Consider the following 20,891-nt stretch of genomic DNA (forward strand, 5'->3'; position numbering starts at 1 on the left):
GCAGAATGACAGATATATAAAACGACAGATAGATAGATAAAACGATAGATAAATAGAATGACAGATAGATAGAACAATAGATAAATAGAATGACAGATAAATAGAGCGATAGAATGATAGATAGAGCGATAGAATGACAGAAATAGAATGATAGATAGATAGAGCGATAGAATGACAGATAGAACGATAGATAAATAGAATGACAGATAAATAGAACGATAGAATGATAGATAGATAGATAGATAGATAGATAGCTAGATAGATAGATAGCTAGATAGCTAGATAGCTAGATAGCTAGATAGATAGATAGATAGATAGATAGATAGATAGATAGATAGATAGAGCGATAGAATGACAGATCGATAGAATGATAGATAGAACTGCAGAATGACAGATATATAGAACGACAGTTATATAGAACGACAGATAGATAGAACGACAGATAGATAGAACGACAGATAGATAGAACGACAGATAGATAGAATGAAAGATAGATAGAATGACAGATAGATAGAATGACAGATAGATAGAACAATAGAATGACAGATAGACAGAACGATAGATAAATAGAATGACAGATAAATAGAGCGATAGAATGACAGAGCGATAGAATGACAGATAGATAGAACGACAGATAAATAGAATGACAGATAGATAGAACAATAGAATGACAGATAGATAGAGCGATAGAATGATAGATAGATAGAACAATAGAATGACAGATAGATAGAGCGATAGAATGATAGATAGATAGATAGATAGAGTAATAGAATGATAGATAGAACGACAGAATGACAGACTGATGTCAAATGGTCCTAAAACAGGCTTAATTTTCTTTTCGATCGGTATATTTTCTCTTATGACCCAGATATTGAGTGACCTGGATTGAGTGATTCTGCGTGTGTGTGTGTGTGTGTGAGAGAGAGAGTGTGTCAGCACCTCTCTAGCGAGAGCCAGGAAGTTGCTGTTGAGCTGCACGTTGGACATGATCTCCGTCAGATCTTCATAATCCTCCACGTCTTCATTGAGCTCCAGGAACATGCCGTGGCGACCCAACATGAACGACATCTGCTTCTGAATGACACTACACACACACACACACACACACACACACACACACACACACACACACACACACACACACACACACACACACACACACACACACGTTACTATCAGTGTTAGGCCACTCGAGATTCAGTTTTCAGGAGGCAAACTGTGTGTGTGAGAGTGTAAATGACTAAATGTGTGTCTTACATGTCCTTGCAGGAAGTAAAGATGTTCTCCACCAGCTCCACGTCATTAAGCATCAGCGCGAGTCTGAGGGCTTCTGGGTAACGGTTGAACTTACGGAAGATGTTCAGAGCGCATTTCAACAGAGCCGAGTTCTCCGGCTCAGGGACGTAACTCACACAGCTGGAGACACAAACACACAATCAAAACAGGGAGGCACTCACAAAAGACGCGTGTTCAGATGCATTGTGGGTAAAGGTGTCTCACCTGGTGAGGTATAGGCAGACTTTAGCGTAGGCGTTTTCATCGATGTACGTATCCAGCATGTCCAGACGTTCGATTTCCATCAGGAGGTCACAGGCCTCGTGCTCGGCATTATGGGCCATGTTATACGGGACGATCTCTTTGACTAACTTTAGGAGCACTTCCTGTTGAGCTTTATCGCCTTCCTCGATCTCCTGCCATTCCTTAGCGACCTCTCCGGCAAGATGCCTGGAAACAGATTCAGGATCACGCCACAAAGCCACAACGGCATTTATGTTTCTGATTGGTCGGTGGCCTGCTGCACAAAGCTGGTTTCAATTATTTAGGGCTGTCCCCGATTTACACATCCAAATCAGAATTGTTGAATCTCTCTATGGTCGACTGATAGTCAAATCATCTGCGTGTGTGTGTGTGTGTGTGTGTGTGTGTGTGAATGGGTTGCGAGTGGCACAACACTAGTCAGCAGGAGGGTAAAACTATTTTTATTTTCCTTTACTCACTGCACACTAGAGGTCTTCACGGGGCACCCGAGACCCGTGGACCCGTACTGGTTCGGGTCTATATTTTAAATGGTCAGCCGGGTCCGGGTCGGGTCCCAATCTATTACTTCGGGTCCCGGGTCTGTTAACGTTGTGGGCTGTAACGATACACCAAACCCACGATTCGGTTCGTATCACGATTTTTGGCCCACGGTACGATACAAACCTCGATATGGGGGGAAACAAAACAGTTCAAAAGATATTTTGAGGGGGAAAAAATTAATTTATTAAATAAAATTTGAAAAACCTGTATAAACTGAACACCAAATAACAATATTAACTATGCAAATTATTAACAAAATACCTAAGTAAATTAAACTATATAACCAAAGCTATAACACTTCTGTTTTCTTTGTAATAAAATACTGTTGAAAAACAAACAGAAATGATTCGAGCATTTTGAAAATTATTCTTCAATCAATTTTACATTTACAAAGAAAAATGGTTAATGTTTTTTCGCACTGAGGCTTACTCTCTGTGGCTCTCTAGCGCGAGTTTGGGCGGGGTTTGCTATTTGCCAATCGGCTGTAATATAGTGTGCGGTTATGGTCATATAGCTGTCTGTGGCACGGGACGTCCATCCATCGGTGGTGATTGTGGATTCAGCAGTACTCAACCCTTCCTCCACCTTAGCCTTTGTTTTCTCCAGAAGTTTTGGTAGCACATTTTGAGAAAAATGCGCCCGGCTCGGTAATGCATAACGGGGCTCGAGCACACTAAGTAAATAGGCTACTTGAAACCCTCGTTTTCAACAACTGAAAAAGGGCGCATATCCAGTGGCATGATTCCAATTGCATCTGTAATTTTTTGTGCTCGGTCTGAATTGGCTGGAAACTTTCCTTGGAATAAACTAGGCAGTGTAGGCTGCTGCTGTTGGGTTGTGGGGACACACTGCAAGCGTGCCGTGAGCGTCTCGGCTGCGTGGCGTGCCCGTTTTTATTTGGGCTCTCATGTTAACCGGTTAGAGCTTGCATACTGCCTGCGTGACACGCACGGAAAACGCATGCATGCTTCAAATAGAAGAGACGCCTATTTTTAACTCGACACGCGAGCGTGTTGGAAGCGTTTCCAGGCAAAATAGATCAGGAAAAGATGTCATTTTGACACAAATGCATATTAATAAATGACATTTTCATGTTCGAAAGTCTGTAGGTTAACATAAATGCAGAGATAGGCCTAATTTTAATAATAAGAAACAACATAATTATCGATATTGAAATATTAAACCTGTCAATGCAGAACAAAATATTCTGTAGCCTATTTTGCCATCAATACCATATATCTGTGTGGTCAATAGGCTACTGCCGACGTTTTCTTTGCGGTATCAATAGGCAATATATATTTACATCCTGTACATCAATACCAGCAGAAGCGTTGTGTCAGACACGCTTCTGGTGTGCAAAGAAAGAGAAAACGCCACGCAGCCGCCCCGCGGCTGACACGCAACAGAAACTAAACGCTCACAACACGCTTGCAGTGTGTCTCCGGCATCTGCATGTTGGTTGTTTTGCTGGCCGTTTGGGGAAGCTTCTTGAAACACGTACGGCAAATTGTGTGGGTCTTGTCATCCTTGTTCTCCACCGACGAAATGTTGCCATACTGCTGACTTAAAAGTTGGACCTGGACAGGAAGGATAATTCTGGGAGTTTGAAGGGGTGTGTCGCGATTCTGCCTTAACACATCACGATACAGGTTCGTGGACCTGCATATTGCGATTTCGATTTCATATCGTTACAGCCCTAGTTGTAGCCTATGTAATACGTCAATCAGACTCGGAGAACACCTGGCCGTGAGAGTCAGCACGGCTTGTGTGTGTAACTTACAAATTGCTAAATTAGGATAAAAAAACGTATGCCCCGGGAAATGAGGTTTAGAAATATACAACAACAACACAATCTCTCTCTCTCGCTCTCTCTCTCTCTCTCTCTCTCTCTGCCGTTTAAAAAGCGGGCAGATTTAATGCATGCGCGCGGTAATAATGTACTCAAGAATATATTTCAAATCAGCAACAAGACCTCAGATGAACTGGCACATACATGTTTTCTGTGATGCTCAAATTGCTCGTGAGTGCAGTCGCGTGTCATGTTTCTATGGCAACCCAAGCTTATGGCAAATAAATAATGCTAACGTAAGCGGCCATGGCACTGAACGAGCAATAGTTATTAGTTCAAAAGGGCAGTCAAAGTTATTATGCGAGTTAACTCATAAATCCGTCACTGTGAAATAAAATTGACTTTTACAGCTGAAATGAGTGAATTAAGCATGCTTGGAACAATTACAGAGGAATATTGTAATACATCACAATCAAGGTAGAAGGAAGGGAGACGGCTATATATCGTTAGGTAGGCTGACTAAGACAAAGTTATTTTTCGCAGCTTGTTTATTAACCTGTTAACAGCAGTTTATTGTGTAATATGAGACAATCGGGTCCAGTCGCGTCTGTGTCTTCCCGCCGGGTTCGGTTCCAGCTATCAAATAATAGACGGGTCCATGTCGGTTCCGGGTACTATTTTTTTGGCATTTCTCGGATCTGCACGGGTCCGGGTCCAGTTTTTGAAATAATAGACGGGTCCGGGTCGGTTCTGTGTAGAACATCGCGGGTCTCTTCGGGTTTGGGTACGAATTTTTGGACCCGTGAAGACCTCTACTGCACACAGCAACAACTTTTAATAAAGCGACCAAAACTTCCTCCCAACTGACAGACGAACTGACAATGGCTTTCTTATTTAGGTTTAAATAAAAGGTAATGTGGGGGATAAACATTCATAAAACGTTCTCTCATAACATTTTAAAGGGTCATTAAACCCCAAAACACTTTTTTGAGATGTAAACAGATATGTATAGGCTGCACATCATTGAAAACACTTTCACACTGCGATTCCGGCAAATACACGGATAATGCGACCCGGCATTTGTTCCCGGGCCGCTAGATTTGGTCCATTCACACTGCCAGCGAAATACCGTAATATGTGCGCTTTCACACACAACCCGTAACGGTCCCGGGTCGAGTTGACACGTGACATCCGGATGTGACGTATAACGGCGAGCGATCTCAGCTTCAGCGCGGATAGTAAGGAGCTCCGTGGTCTCGTCTTTTTTTTTTTTACTCTCGCGGCTTCAAAAACGGCTTCAACCAATAAAATACAAGGATACAAAGGTGACGAAATGTCCAGTTGATGTCACGAGCTATTCACTCAACATTAACCTTTGCCAGGTGTGGCATATCTCATGAGATTACAGGTCTAGTCAAAGCTGTGCACCTGCAGCTGTGTTTACAGACAGCAATAAGTTAACCTTTTATAAATCGTTTATTCTCATAAACCTTATATCCGCGATTATGGAAAGTGAATGTGTTGCCGTATGTCTGTGGCGCTTAAATGTTTACATTGTAACTCAACTGGAAACAGTCCGGATCGATTGGTTCCTGAAGTGTGCGGTTTGTCTCGTCAGATGCACTGCTGTCTCGGGATGAGATCCTCAAATTGTCCCACAGACTTAAGAAAGTAAGAGCAGAACCGGCCATGATAAAGTTTTAGCTCCTGTACAAGATTAGCATCCTCCCCTTCAGACTCTCTGTTGACTGGGTGCACCCGAAACCTTCTTTTCGGTCTTTTAAATAAAATGAAAAGCTCGTCTTCACTGTCCGTGTTTTCTCAGCTGACGCAGCAAATGTTTTGGACTGTTGGAGCTCTGAAAAGTCGCAAATTCGTATCGCGGCTGATGTGAATGGTTTTGACGTGAAATATTCGCTTATTCGCTTCGCTTTTTCGTTACGCGTCCGGTGTGGAAGGGCCTTTAGAGATCGCAAACGCAAACTGGACCAATCAGCTGCAAGAAAAGACACAATAAAGCCACACATCCTGTATCTCTCCTTCCAAATTAAAGCAGCTTATAACGAGAGACCTTTAGAAATAAAATTGTGCATCTTTTTGGTGCTAATTATTTGTTATATTTATATTATATGAATTATAATCACTGAATTCATATAATATGTTCATATAAATATAATATATTGATTGACAAGTAGCCAAATAGTAATATAAATATAATACATGCATTAATTATTTTAAACGTGTATTCATTTGAGCTCTTTGTGAACCTATATATTTCTTTGATTCACATCATGTCAGATATTCTTTCAGCTGCCTTCTCAAACTGTCGCTGCAGTGTTTATTCCTGCCTTGTAAACGCATCTAATTTTTAATGATCATTTTCAAAACGATCTCTCAATCTTCAGAAGAGAAGTGAATCAAACAGACACTGTGATTGGCTGTTTGCCGCACATGTCACACTTTTAGATGCACGCACTTGAGAGTTGATCGCAAACCCTGGACTCTGGACAGAGAACGTTTATACCGAGCTTTGAGAAACGGCTGAACTTGATCGAAAGCAGGTTGGATTTATCTGGATTTGTCAACTCAGAGTTTGTTTAGATAGCTTCATGCAACAGGCCTCTGGTGTGCGAGTCTACAGGGTGTCGTCTGGCTGTACCGGCGCTGGTTTTCGTACCTGACGTATTCGTGGCCCCACGACGCGAGCTCCTCCTGCGAGCCCAGCAGACGATACTTCAGACACTCCCGCTCGGTGCTCATGGTCATGGCCAGAACAGACACCACATCAGCACAGAAACGCTGTCAAACAGAGAGAGAGACGTCACACTACACACAAACATCGGCTGATTGGTCTAAACCATCTAACACAAACAGAACGACAGAGATAGATAGAAGGTTAGAAGAACAACAGACAGATAGAAAGACAGAACGACAGATAGATAGAACTACAGAATGACAGATAGAACGACAGAAGGATAGAAAGACAGAAGTATAAAAAGATAGATAGAACGATAGATAGAATTAATGATAGATAGAAAGACAGACAGACATAGATAGAACAACATTGATAGAAAGATAGAACTATAGAACGACAGAAGGATAGAAAGACAGAAGTAAAGAAAGAGATAGATAGAACAACAGATAGGTAGAACGATAGAATGACAGACAGATAGAACTATAGAATGACAGATAGAACGACAGAAGTATAGAAAGACAGAATGATAGATAAAATTAATGATAGATAGAAAGATTGAACTATAGAACGACAGAAGGATAGAAAGACAGAAGTAAAGAAAGGGATAGATAGAACGATAGCACAACAGATAGTTAGAACAACAGAAGGATAGACAGATAGATAGACAGACAGACAGATAGACAGACAGATACAGCGACAGATAGATAGAACGATAGAACTATAGATAGAACGATAGATAGATAGATAGAACCATAGAACCACAGAGATAGATAGATAGAACGATAGATAGAACAAAAGATAGAACGATAGAACGATAGAACGATAGAACGATAGAACGATAGATAGATAGATAGATAGATAGATAGATAGATAGATAGATAGATAGATAGATAGATAGATAGATAGATAGATAGATAGATAGATCCATAGAACGATAGATCCATAGAACGATAGATCCATAGAACTATAGATAGATAGATAGATAGATAGATAGATAGATAGATAGATAGATAGATAGATAGATAGATAGATAGATAGATAGATAGATAGATAGATAGAACGATAGCTATAGATAGATAGAACGATAGCTATAGATAGATAGAACGATAGATAGAACGATAGATAGATAGATAGATAGATAGATAGATAGATAGATAGATAGATAGATAGATAGATAGAACGATAGCTATAGATAGATAGAACGATAGAACGATAGAACGATAGAACGATAGATAGATAGATAGATAGATAGATAGATAGAACCATAGAATGACAGAGATAGAACAACAGAAGGATAGATAGATAGATAGACAGACAGACAGACAGATAGAACAACAGACAAATAGAAAGATAGAACGACAGATAGATAGAACAACAGAAGTATAGAAAGAGAAGTATAGATAGACAGACAGAACAAAAGAAGGATAGAACAAAAGAAGGAGCGAGAGAGAGGTAGAACGACAGATAGAACTACAGAAGGGTAGAAAGACAGAACAACAGATAGATAGAATGATAGATTGAGCGACAGATCGATAGAATGATAGATTGATAGAGCGACAGACAGATAGAACAACAGAGAGAGACGGTCTCCCTCCACACAAACACTGGCTGATTGTCTAATAGGATCCTCTTATGAAGTCAGATCCTCAAGCACACCTTGTTCTCTCCGGGCTCCATGTTCTGGTAGATCTCTTTGAGTTTGGCGTAATGCGGTCGCAGGAACTTCAGCGGTTTGGGCACGGATGTCATCGAGGTCGTGGAGGAGCGAATCTGGCGCCGCAGTTCTTCTAGAGCAGGACGATACAGAGACGTATCCTTCTCCTGCGCAGCACACAGAAGACAAGCGTCAGGACTTTAACACATCAACATTTATCTGCCAATATCCAGTGGGAAATAATGAAGGATGTGATTTATTATGCCTGGTGGAATAAATGGCCATTGACATTATTGATAAACATTAAAGCTACACTGTGTAACTCTTTTAGCTTATTCTTAGCTAGAAACACTTAGTTCTTTCAAAAATATATGTGCTCATTAATGTATATTTACTAGGGCATTCAATCGATTAAAACATTTAATCGCATGATTGTCATGAGTTAACTCGCAAATAATCGCACGTTTTTAGCAATTGTAAATGTATCTTAAATTAAGTTTAAATTAAGTTTTTAATACTCTAATCATCATGGGTATATGGACAAATATGCATGCTTTATGCAAAAGTACATTTATTATTAATGAAACCATACTGATTCAATAATAATCAATACAGCATGAAGACTAGACGTATCAGAGGTCAGAGATGTTTATCTAAGAAATTGTTCATGTCTCTTAAGCCTAAACTTAAAAATAGGGCAGTCAAAGTTAACGCGTTAATAACGCATTAGAGCTGCAACTAACGATTATTTTTTCTGTCGACTAATCTAATGATTATTTTTATTACAATAAATAATTAATCTAATGTTCTAAGCGTGCTGTGAGCGTCTCGGCTGCGTGGCGTGTCCGTTTTTATTTCGGCTCCCATGTTAACCGGTTAGAGCTTGCATACTGCCTGCGTCACACGTGTGGAAAACACATGCATGCTTCAAATAGAAGAGACGCCTATTTTTCACGCGACACGCGAGCGTGTTGGAAGCGTTTCTAGGCAAAATAGATCAGGAAAAGATGTTTGTATGCCATTTTGACACGAATGCATATTAATAAATGACATTTTCATGTTTAAAAGTCTGTAGGTTAACATAATTGCCAGGCAGCCAACCCGCGGCTGACACGCAGCAGAAACGCCACGCTCACACCACGCTTGCAGTGTCTCCGGCAATGTAGGCGCGCGATAAGCGCTCATAATGGAAGCGACGCGCTCGTTTTTTCCAGGCGCGTCCGCACCGCATCAAGTTAAAAACATCTCAACTTTTCAAAATGCCGCAAGTGCAAGAATATCAGACCTTAATCAGGAAGTTGGTCACCAGATCACACGGAAACCAGCTAAACCGTAACACCGGAGAGCACCGAGATGTTTTCCTCTGAGGTGCTCGCGCATCGCAGTTGTGCTGCCGTGGTACACCATATCGGTTTTGCAAAGGGAACAAAGGGCCATTTTATTTGTCCTCTGTTTAAAGTATTCCCATACTTTTGATAACAGTGTTCTCTGTTTTTGTGACAGAATGCAACTTTCTCCATTCCCTGTATGCCATTTCGTGAGATGTAAACAAACAGTGTGACGCGTTGCAGCACTATAACGCAAATTCATTTTAACGGCACTAAATTTATTAACACATGTTAACGCAGCGCGCATTCTGTTTGATCCGTAGTTGGAGAAATCGGGATAAGCCATAGACGTAAAGGATGCAGCAGCAAACATTAATAGGGAAAGAAAATGGTTATGATTAATATTCTAAACCAAAAGTGCAGTTATTGCCCATAAGCTACCATATTTGCTGTTTAACCATATTAGACACCAGGTCGAAAAAGAAAAGTCTGTTTACACTGAGCACATTCTCTGCAGTCGGAGCGCGATGCGTGAATACACTGAAGCTCACTCTCGCTCATGTCTGAGGTAAATCATTGACACATGTCCACTTACTGTACACGTGTTATATTGAACTAAATGCATTACAATCGGCTAAAACGAATGCACAGGTTACTCTTCTGAACAAGAGCACTCCGTTTCTCACACTGTTCACGTTAATCGAGGCATAGTTCTGCGCGCACACGCAAAATACCGGCAGTTCAATTAACTCGTTAACTTTGACAGCCCTAATATTTACTTCTTTCAGGTAATAAAGTATTCTGGTAAGTTTATAATATGCCATTGTAAATACATACGGGTGAGGGGTTCGAATGCCGGTCGCCATGTTGCTCCTCCATCTTGAAAGTACATTAGCCAAAGAGGGACATACCCGTAAATTCCAAAAATAAAATTGTTAGCAATGAAATGGTAAAAAAAAAACGAAACCGTAAAACTATTATTCATTTTACATAGATGTCATAACCCACATTTTCTAAAGTAACCTCATCACTCGATGGCACTCATAGTAGTGTTGTCAAAAGTACCGACCGCGATACCAAATCGGTACAGAAATGTTAAAAATATGACGCTTTGAGCGCTGTTGAGCGGATTCGTAAACACCTCTGACTGGTCATTGTGCTCATAGACGAGGTCGAACTGGAAGCCATGTTAATCTTGGACTTAATCAGCCACCGTAGAAGTTAAAACGAAATCAGAATTGAGAGGAACAGAAACTATTATTCACTGGATGGTAGGGCTGGGACAACGCGTCGACGTCATCGATGACGGCGACGCAAAAAATACGTCGACGCAAAATATGCGCATCGATTTGTCAGACTCAAAATAAAGATGGCGGCGCCGGAGAGTAGTAGCAACCATAGATGTACATAATAAAGTATATTATGTAATTAAGTATATTATTTATTATGTATATCTATGGTAGCAACACGAATGGCTCCTCAGACTTTCAGAAGTGCAAGGCTTGCGGGTTGGCCACAGTCTATGGGGTTGGTGCGCGGTGCGCACGGAGCATCACAGGCATGCGCGTCTGTGTTAAGAGCGCCTGCTCCAGGCGCGCACGCGTTTTGTTGTCACGGCTACATAAACAAATTTCTGCACACAGGAAGACAGATGTTTTGGTAATATTTGATGTATTTTAATCACAAAAACAAACGTTTGCATCAAGTGAAAGCATCGGACACATTGGCTACCTACATAATAAGCTGTTTTAAATTTAAAATGTTCAATGTCTAATCGCGCTGATGTGACCGAGGGTATCCATCCTCTAAGAGAGCAGTTTCATCCCAGGACTATTCCGGTTTTAAACGGAATATTGGCGCCCATAATGCACTCTACATGTAACTGTTTTCACTGTCATGCCGCGGATGCGCCTGGCGTTTCTGTTGCGGGTCAGCCACGGGGCTGCGTGGCGTTTTCTCTGCCTTTGCACACTAGAAGCGTGTCTGACGCGGCGCTGCTGCTGCTATTGATGCGGAGGGAAGCCCTATTCCTAATGTTAAACATAAATAGCCTACTGATACAGCAAAGACAACGTCGGGAGTAGCCACATATCTATGGTATTGACGGCAAATACTAGGCTACAGAATATTTCGTTCTGTATTGACAGTTGCAATATTTCAAAATCGATAATTGACGTTTTTTATTATTACAATTAGGCCTATTTATGTAAACCTACAGACTTTCAAACATGAAAATGTAATTTAATAATATGTATTCGTGTCAAAATGATATACAGGGTTCGTACACCTTTTCAAAGGTCAAATTCAAGCACTTTTCAAGCACTTTCAAGGTCAATTTTAATGATTTTTCCAGCACCTAACACCACTGTAAATTACATACCAATACATTGTCAAAATTATTATTTAGTACACTTTATCATCACATTAAAAAGATAATAATGCTATAAACAGCCAAAATCGTGTTTCGTAAAGCAGCAGGATCAGATATTTAACCAAATCACAAGTTTTATTTCTTTTAAATGTATCACTGTCTAAGTAGATTTTGCTTACTATCTAACCTGCCTTTGGGGTAATTGTAAAAACAATTACCCTAAACAAAATCACTCGACGGGTTCACTTAACTTTCAATTCATTTATTGAACATTTTAAAAATGAAAACATTCGTCTTTGAGGTAGACAGTCAATCACATGTACCTCATTGACCTTTTCTATTTTTAATTAATTTCTTTTTAGTGTGTGTATGTCTATTAAAAGTCTAGGCAATCAAGTATTTCTTCTGAAGAGATCACTTTATATGATAAAGCTTAAGCTTTTTTTCATAATCATTGATCAATTACCATTACAATTATCTCACAAATATGCTTACAGTGCGTGGTCTACAACAGGGTAATTGTGTTGCAGTAGCTTACATACAGCACAAGAAAGCTTGACTTCAAATGGTAAAAAGAAGAGAAAACAGTAATAAAATAAGAACAAATAAGAAAAAACAATAGCACAAATAAATCAGGTAGGCCTAGGTCTAACTGTATTCAGGTGAGACACTGACTTAAAAAAAATAAACAAGTTATCAAATTTAAAATAACATTGGATTATTATTGTAAAAATTAAATACATATTAATCTGTTAAAGTTACACAAGTTAATCAGTAAAGAGCAGCAGGTGATCTTTTGTCTTTTTGTAGTTTGAATAACTGCTGCCCCTTTAAGACCTGACGCGAGTGTGGAATCAAAACACTGTTCCTGTTACTCATTCTTCTGAACCGTTTACGGCTGTATTTACGTTAATACACACCCAGATGAACAGTGTAACATTTTTTGTGTGTATTTGACCATTAATAAACTGGGAAAATGAGCTATTTTTTATTTTATTTACTTGTATGTCAGAGGTCGGCTTTATATATGTGCCCACTTCAGATATGAGCGCAAAATCTGCAGGAATTTGTAGAATTATGTGTCTAATCCCGTGCGAAATTCAGACCGATCGAAAAATATATCAATATTTTTGACAGCACTAAGTTACTTGCAGGGGCGTAGCCATCTTTTCAGAAGTGAGGGGGACAGAAATTATTATTATTATTTTTTTGGACCAATATAATTTATCGCATCTCTTGCTTTTAATTGGGCAAGATATCAAATACACTGCTGAACAATAACCACTAATTAATATCTATAATATTATTCTCCTATTTTTTGTGCCAATTTTATAATTGGTTTATATACTAGCCTACAAACACTTGTGCATTAACACTCCATAGATTTTATGCAATGTAAAAATATATATATATTCTAATGTAAACCAGCTGTTCTCTGTGTGAATATATAGTAAAGTGTGATTTATTCCTGTGATCAAAGCTGAGTTTATCATCATTACTCCAGTCTTCATGATCCTTCACTAATCATTCTCAGATGAGGATCTGATGGTCAACACACATTTAGGATTATTATCAGTTGTGCTGCTCATGGTGATGCTTAATTTTTGTGGAAACCATCTAAACATTTGTGGTAAAATTAAAAAAGAGAGAAATGAATACTTTTGTTGATCAGACATGCATTCAAGTGATCACAAGTGATATGTTTAATATTACAAAAGATGATAATTTATTTAATGAATGCAAATAAATGCTATCCTTTGAACTTTCTATTCATTAAAGAATCCTGAAAAATAACGTGTAGGCTATCATGGTTTCCACAACATTTTTAAGCAGCACAACTGTTTTCAACACAGATAATAATCATAAATGTTTCTTGATTATGAAATCCTCATCTGAGAATGATTAGTGAAGGATCATGTGACACTGAAGACTGGAGTAATGATGATAAATTCAGCTTTGATCACAGGAATAAATTACTATATATTCACATAGGAAAAAAGCTGTTTTAATTTGTAATAATATTTCAAAATATTACTGTTTGAACTATTTCAGGGTATATGCAGGAATCCTGAAGTTAATTTCAATACCTTTTTAAGACTTTTTTAAGACCTTCTCAAAATATTTTAAGACCTCATCGCACTTCAAGTTCTAATCGGCAACAAACCTTTAATAAACAGCTGTAGTCGAATGTAGACTTAAAATCTCTATCGTAGGCCAATTTTGTATTGTTTATATTGCATATCTGTTTTACAACGTATGGAGGGCGACACATTACCTAACTGCGCATTCCGCAAAATACATGACGTCACCCGTAGACAGCGCGCGCCAGGGATGGAAATTAACTTTTTTCAAAGTCTACCACTCAATCTTTTTACCAGCCACTTTTTGTTTTTAACAAATTAATACTACAAGCTCTACAATACTTGGGCAGTTTATTTAATCTCAAGTCTCAATGAAATATTGACATTTTCACGATGATTTGTGGTCTTTTATGGCTTCCAGTTTTATGGTTTTTAGTCCCAAGAATGAAACTATTCATTCTGGCATCTTTGAAGCGTGTTGACAACATACTGAGCAGAACATTGTCAGTAGGGATGCACCGAAATCAAAATTCTTGACCGAAACAAAAAAAGAAGAAACCAAAGCCGAAAACCGAAAAATAAAATTCAGACTAGAATGTTTAACTTGACCTCACTCATGTGTTCATTAAATAATAATGTACATGCCTACTGGCCTGCAGAAAGGTACAGCAATTGAATAAAGTAATCAAATGTAAAATAACTGCATATTTAACTGTTTAAATGAAAGATTAATCCTTATTAAACTTACAAAAACTATTTAATCAAGAGCATTGTTTAATGTCAAACTAAATATAAGGACATCCTTCAGGCAGCAGTAAAGGCTACTGCGCCTTTAAGACCTGAGGCAGGGATATGCTCGTCTTTCTCGACTGTGCACACTATACAGTTCACTTAAGGCATATTCAGACGATGTCTGCTATGATACTCATCAAGATGGACATGTTGACATACTTCTTGTGTGAGTTTGTCCGTTTAAGCGCAAGACTTGAAAGAGAACTCAATATTTGCGCGCTGTGAGACTCGCGCGCGCTCTCGGATGATGCACAGCGTCAGATCTTCTCTCAGCGCGCACGAGTCTCACAGCGCACGCGAGTGATGTCGGAGAAAACGACTGGTCATATGCGCACATACGGCAGCACTCGCATGCACTGAACAAAGTTTACAAAGAGGCGAAACAGCTCGGTAGGTGAAGCGAGTTTACCCGCCACAACTCAAAATCAGCCGCATTTGGCTGGTGGCGTGGCGGCGCTAATTTCCATCCCTGGCGCGCGCGCTCCGAGCAGATCTCAGACTGAGTACCCGGTTGTTTTTTAATACTTATGGGGATGAAAATAAATATATTCATAAATACTTTTTGGAGTCAAACTCTTTTGACAAAGCTTGAACAAAATACTTTCAAAATTTAAGACTTTATAAAGCCGCGATAAGACTTTTTAATACTTTATAAGGGTCTTAATTTTCCCAAAATTGATTTATCACCTTTTAAGACTTTTCAAGACCCCCCGGATACCCTGTATTTTTGATTACATAAATGCAGCCGTGGTGAGGAGAAGATACTAAACATTAAAAGCTGCATTATTCATATGATACTTTATTGTCATCAATAGCCTACATTGAGATGGCTTGAAAAAAACACATAAAGCATATATTGTCGCAATCGTCTGATTGTCGTCGTCACGTTTCAGCCATAGACAGTAAAAGAAATGGACCGAGCGTTCCCATTGACGTCTACGGCGAAAGAATGAAGTCAACCTAGGGGCACTCACTTCCTGATGGCTGAGCGAACTGCGCCGGCTCAGACTGAGCTTGACGACGTAGATGTGACGTGAGCCTCCTGTCTGACAGCTGTGAGTCTTCTAGTAGATGTGGAAAGCGAAAGCTGAATCACGTTGTTTAAATATTTTCTCCCGTTGCTTTTGGCTCACTATGGGCTTCTCCCCATTCTTCTCCCTTGACTTTATCAGACTAGTCTCCAGGACATGTCTCCACGTCCCCCTGACTGTCTCATAGACAGTAAAGATTGCCTGCGAGCGTCTCTTCAGGTCTATACGGTAATTTCTCAACTGTGCGACAGAGTCGCGTTGGTTATGACGCAATCGTTAGCCTATTTTTACAAAAACAGCTGCTGCGGGGCGATAGTGTAAGATACAAGGTAACGGAGCCTTTTATGCATTGTCGTGTTTCTTTAGAAATAAACAATGGACAAATGGAGTCTTTAAACGCCTCAGATGTAAAGTTATTCACTGTCAAAGTGACTCAAAAATGAATGGGAGTCAATGGGATGCTAACAGCAGGTGATGGCTTGGTTAGCAATGGCAGCCCCTATGGGTGGAACGCTTTCCGAGCGCTAGATTACCCCCTTGGTTTCAGCTCATAACGATTGTTTTCCTTCAGCTGCAGCTCCAGCGTGACTGGGTATTACGAATCCACTATTGGACTTTCTATGAGAGCGCCCTCCTCATATTTAGATGCGAATAAAATTACAGGTCATGCATAGATTATTTTTTGTCTCTGAATTTAAATCTTGATGTATTCACATTGGTTTCTATGTAAATACATTTGACCGTGACCTCAAGAAGCGCGCAATCAACCGAGATTAGAGAGAGCTGTTTTTAGCGTCCCTGTTAACTTGCCCGCCCCCGCGCAGGTAACGCCGGTTCGGATCCCGCTCGGAGCGGGTCGACTAGCATCGCTGAGACCCAGTAAAAGTACGGGGGACGAAAATACATTTTATTAAAAGTGAGGGGGACACGTCCCCCGCGTAATCTACGCCCATGGTTACTTGTATGATCATCTGACACTATTTTTATGCACTGAGCTAATGTTTGTAGGTTTTAATTTGTGGCTACGTTCACTGCCTATTCCACAAATGAACATGCCATAACGGACATGCTAATCTTACATTATCACATTATACATATACTCTGTCACTAATGCGAATTCCTAGCTAGCAGTTAATAGCGCAAGTTAAACAAATAGGCGCTAATGTGTAACCAGGCTACAGTAAACTACTTTAGTTAGCTTACTTGAAAGTCTATGACTTAGCCTACCTTTCATGTGACTCGAAAGAGCAGACTCGCCCATAGTGGAAAGCTGCATGTATTTTTGCAAACTTTACAGGAGGCACTTCGTGGGGTTTGTGCCCGTTTGATCCAAAATTTGTATTTAGCATCATTCAGCCAACGTTCATTGAAACGACAACATGGGGGCGGAGTCACACGTGGAAATAGACGGGCAGATCAGGAGCACAGCAGGTTTCATTTTAGGCTCTCCAACATTTTATTTCTACATTTAAAAAAACAAACTATTTATTCAGATAGGTATTTGTTGTAAAAGAAATAGTTACAATTTCAAGCATTTTTAAGCACTTTATCCAAAATTCAAGCACTTTTCAAACCTTGAAAACACAACATCAAAATTCAAGCACTTTCAAGGATTTCAAGCACCCGTACGAACCCTGGATATATAAACATCTTTTCCTAATCTATTTGGCCCGGAGGAGACGCTCCCAACACACGTGAAAAATAGGCGCTTTTCTATTTCCAGCATGCACGCGTTTTCCGCGCGTCACAGGCAGTGTGCAAACTCCAACCTGTTAACATGGGAGCCGAAACAAAAACGGACACGCCACGCAGCCGAGACGCTCACGCTTGCAGTGTGTCCCCGGATTTGATTAACCAACTTGTTGATATTTAATCGATGGGCATAGCCTGTAGGCTGAGTTGCATACATAGAAAAATCGTATAATATGTTTCTTTGTTGTAGGTTAATACTTATTTATTCGTGTGTGTGCGTGTGTGTGTGTGTGTAGCCTACTTTATGTTTTCAAGGTTTTATTGAATGCATTGCTCTTGTATAGTCTTACTTTGGAATTTTAAGAGCAATAAACATATATTGCAATGTTAAGGAATTCGTTTTTTCATTCAGATAATTAAATCAACATGTATAAATTGCTATTAGGCAATTAATGGGGAGATAATCGGTAATCGAATCGAATCGTAACCGAATCGGACAGGAAAAATTAATCGTTAGATTAATCGATGCATCGAAAAAATAATCGCTAGATTAATCGTTTAAAAAATAATCGTTTATCCCAGCCCTACTGGATGGTCATATACCTTTACACCACTAGATGGGGGAAAATATCACACAGTGGAGCTTTAACTTATTTGTAAAAGTCTTTTCAGGAATAAAGAAATTGATTATTGTGAAAATAATGCTCCACACGGCTCCGGGAGGCCTGATAAAGGCCTTCTGAAGTGAAGTGGCACGTTTGTGAGACAAAAATATCCATATTTAAACCTTTATAGACTATAATAACTAACTTCCGAAGGTCTGCTGTACACGTCGACTTGCGCTAAGAGTGACTAACAACTAACACGATGCTCAGGAGCATCTTATATCAAAATCCTCAACCATTTCTACTGAACAATTCTAATTTTAGACTAATTCATAACCAGTGTTTTGTTTTGCTCTATCCTCTGCGCTTCTGCGTTCACCAATACACATGCGCCAAGGGTTACTCTTTCAAAGTAAGTCGACATGCTACCGCTAACCTCCAGAAGTTAGTTTTAGTATTACTATTTTAGTCTATAAAGTTTTAAATATGGATATTTTTCTCACACAAACGCACCACTTCGCTTCATAAGGCCTTTATTAACCCCCCAGAGCCATGTGGAGCAGTTATATGACGGATGGATGCACTTTTATGATGGATGGATGCCCTTTTATGATGAATGGATGCACTTTAATGATAGATAGATGTACTTTTATGATGATAGATGTACTTTTATGATGATAGATGCACTTTTATAATGAATGGATGCCCTTTTATGATAGACAGACACACTTTTATGATGGATGGATGCACTTTTATGATAGATAGACGCACTTTTATGATGAATGGATGCACTTTTATGATGAATGAAAGCAAATTAATAGACTTCAAAATAGAAACACTGCCATTATAGAGCTTGGATAAGCCAGGATATTCTTTAATATAACTGATTGTATTCATAGAAGAACGTCATACACACCTAAAATGACTTGATCATGGGCTAATTTTCTTTTTTTGGGTGAACAAACTCTTTAACAAACATATTTTGATTTTAATAACATACTTTTAAATGTTGAAATTAACTACTGTTAACAAAATGAAACCTTAGTTTTATAGTGTTACCCAGTTTTCTTCTATAACAATGAATCGCACACAGTTCAGGATGTTTTTAGGCATGTAAACAGTCTTCAGTTTGCTTTTTAAAATGCGTCAAATTGACAGTTTAACCAGGAATCATTAATAAATCCATCTCAACTTACACTGAGTCTCTCCACGAGCATCTCCAACTCCTCCTGAAGCAGTTTGTCCTCCTCTGACTGCAAAAACAACACAAACACATCAGACACATTACTATTCACAACCCTGCCAACTATAAAAGAGAGTTATTTTCATAATCAGACCATCAGGGAAGCACATCTATGAACTATATCTGAATAAATCCCTGTGTTTAAACAATGATATGATACATATAAAGATATACAAGTCTTATAAATCCCACACATTGTGTTTTAAAGTGTTTTGTGCTGACGGTGATGTATATTGATAGGTAAATCATGAATAACAGTGAGTATTGCTGTAGTGTGTGTGTGTGTTTGTGTGTCTGGCCTGCGGAGTGACTCAGGCGGAATTCAAACATGGCTGTTTTTCTCTCTCTCACCAGCTCCTGCTCCTCTTTCTTCTCTTTATCTTTCCCCGCCGGTTGTTTGTCCTTCTCCTCCTTGATTTCGTCCTGCTTTTTTTCCTTTTTTACGGTTTCCTCCATGATTTTGCTGCTGCTGTTTCTCTGAATGCGACTCACTACCGCTGGTGTTGTTTCTTCTTCTGCGGCGGACGCCTGACGCCTGTGACACCGCGCGCTCTACTGTCGCCTGTTGACCGCGCTGAGAACTGCGGCTCATTACCGCCAAGCTCCGGCCGCGCTGGGTACTGCACTGCGCATTTTTAATTTTAATTTACAATTTTATACTTCAGATTATCTTTCGCTGGCCACTGATTGTTCAAAGTACTGTATCATATTATAATGAATCTGTATAATTTTATCGCCAAAATTAATGTCAAATACTTATTGTTAATTTCATCACCAGTAATAATTTATATATATATATATATATATATATATATATATATATATATATATATATATATATATATATATATATATATATATATATATATATATATATATATATATTGTTTTTAAAAGGAATCGATGATTATTTGCAAAACATTGGATAATTATTTTATTATCACCTAAATAAATTTAAATTAATTATTGTTTATGTCACCAGTAATAATTAAGAAATCTATAATTATTTGCAAAATTGCATAGTTTGTTAATTGCAAAAAAAAACAAAAAACAATTCAAATTAATTATTGTTACTGTCACCTGTATTAATTTACAATTTTAATTTATAATAATTGATGTAAACAATATTTTTATTAAGATAATATTTTGATTTTGGGAAAATAAATTATTGTTAATTAGTTTTGGAGAAAATAGTATATGACTAAATTCTGAAAGACGTCAAAATATCCTCATCTTTATCATTGAGATAATATTATAGTCTTTTAATAAAGGAGTTTTTATTTATTTATTTATTTATTTATTTATTTATTTATTTATTTATTCACTTTAGTTATAGTAATTTTGTATGGGGGTAGTTTTGTTGCATTATTCCAAACAAACAGATTGTTATCCATAAATAAATGTAAAGAGATTCACAAAAATTAAATACATTAATAAATAAATATAATGACATTTATGAAAAACAAAACAATCCCACACATATGTTTCTCAGACCCCTCGTCTTTTCGACACAGCGCCTCCTGCTGTCCTG

At 38.7% G+C, this 20,891-nt stretch overlaps 1 protein-coding gene across 1 annotated transcript in view; it reads right to left on the reverse strand.

Annotated features, from left to right (window-relative positions):
• The window catches only part of psmd2 (proteasome 26S subunit ubiquitin receptor, non-ATPase 2), a 42,554-nt gene extending 22,651 nt beyond the window's left edge, over nucleotides 1-19,903 (reverse strand). Inside the window, exons 1-7 of the mRNA XM_067451431.1 lie at nucleotides 19,712-19,903; nucleotides 19,314-19,370; nucleotides 8,220-8,384; nucleotides 6,546-6,667; nucleotides 1,501-1,725; nucleotides 1,258-1,416; nucleotides 940-1,084 (exon numbers count right to left, since the gene is read on the reverse strand). Coding sequence (XP_067307532.1) covers nucleotides 940-1,084; nucleotides 1,258-1,416; nucleotides 1,501-1,725; nucleotides 6,546-6,667; nucleotides 8,220-8,384; nucleotides 19,314-19,370; nucleotides 19,712-19,816 — 978 coding nt within the window. The 5' untranslated portion in view covers nucleotides 19,817-19,903. The remainder of the gene's footprint in view (nucleotides 1-939; nucleotides 1,085-1,257; nucleotides 1,417-1,500; nucleotides 1,726-6,545; nucleotides 6,668-8,219; nucleotides 8,385-19,313; nucleotides 19,371-19,711) is intronic.
• Nucleotides 19,904-20,891: the final 988 nt, after the last annotated feature.

Source organism: Pseudorasbora parva, chromosome 8, assembly GCF_024679245.1.
Source record: "Pseudorasbora parva isolate DD20220531a chromosome 8, ASM2467924v1, whole genome shotgun sequence".
Lineage (NCBI taxonomy): Eukaryota > Metazoa > Chordata > Actinopteri > Cypriniformes > Gobionidae > Pseudorasbora > Pseudorasbora parva.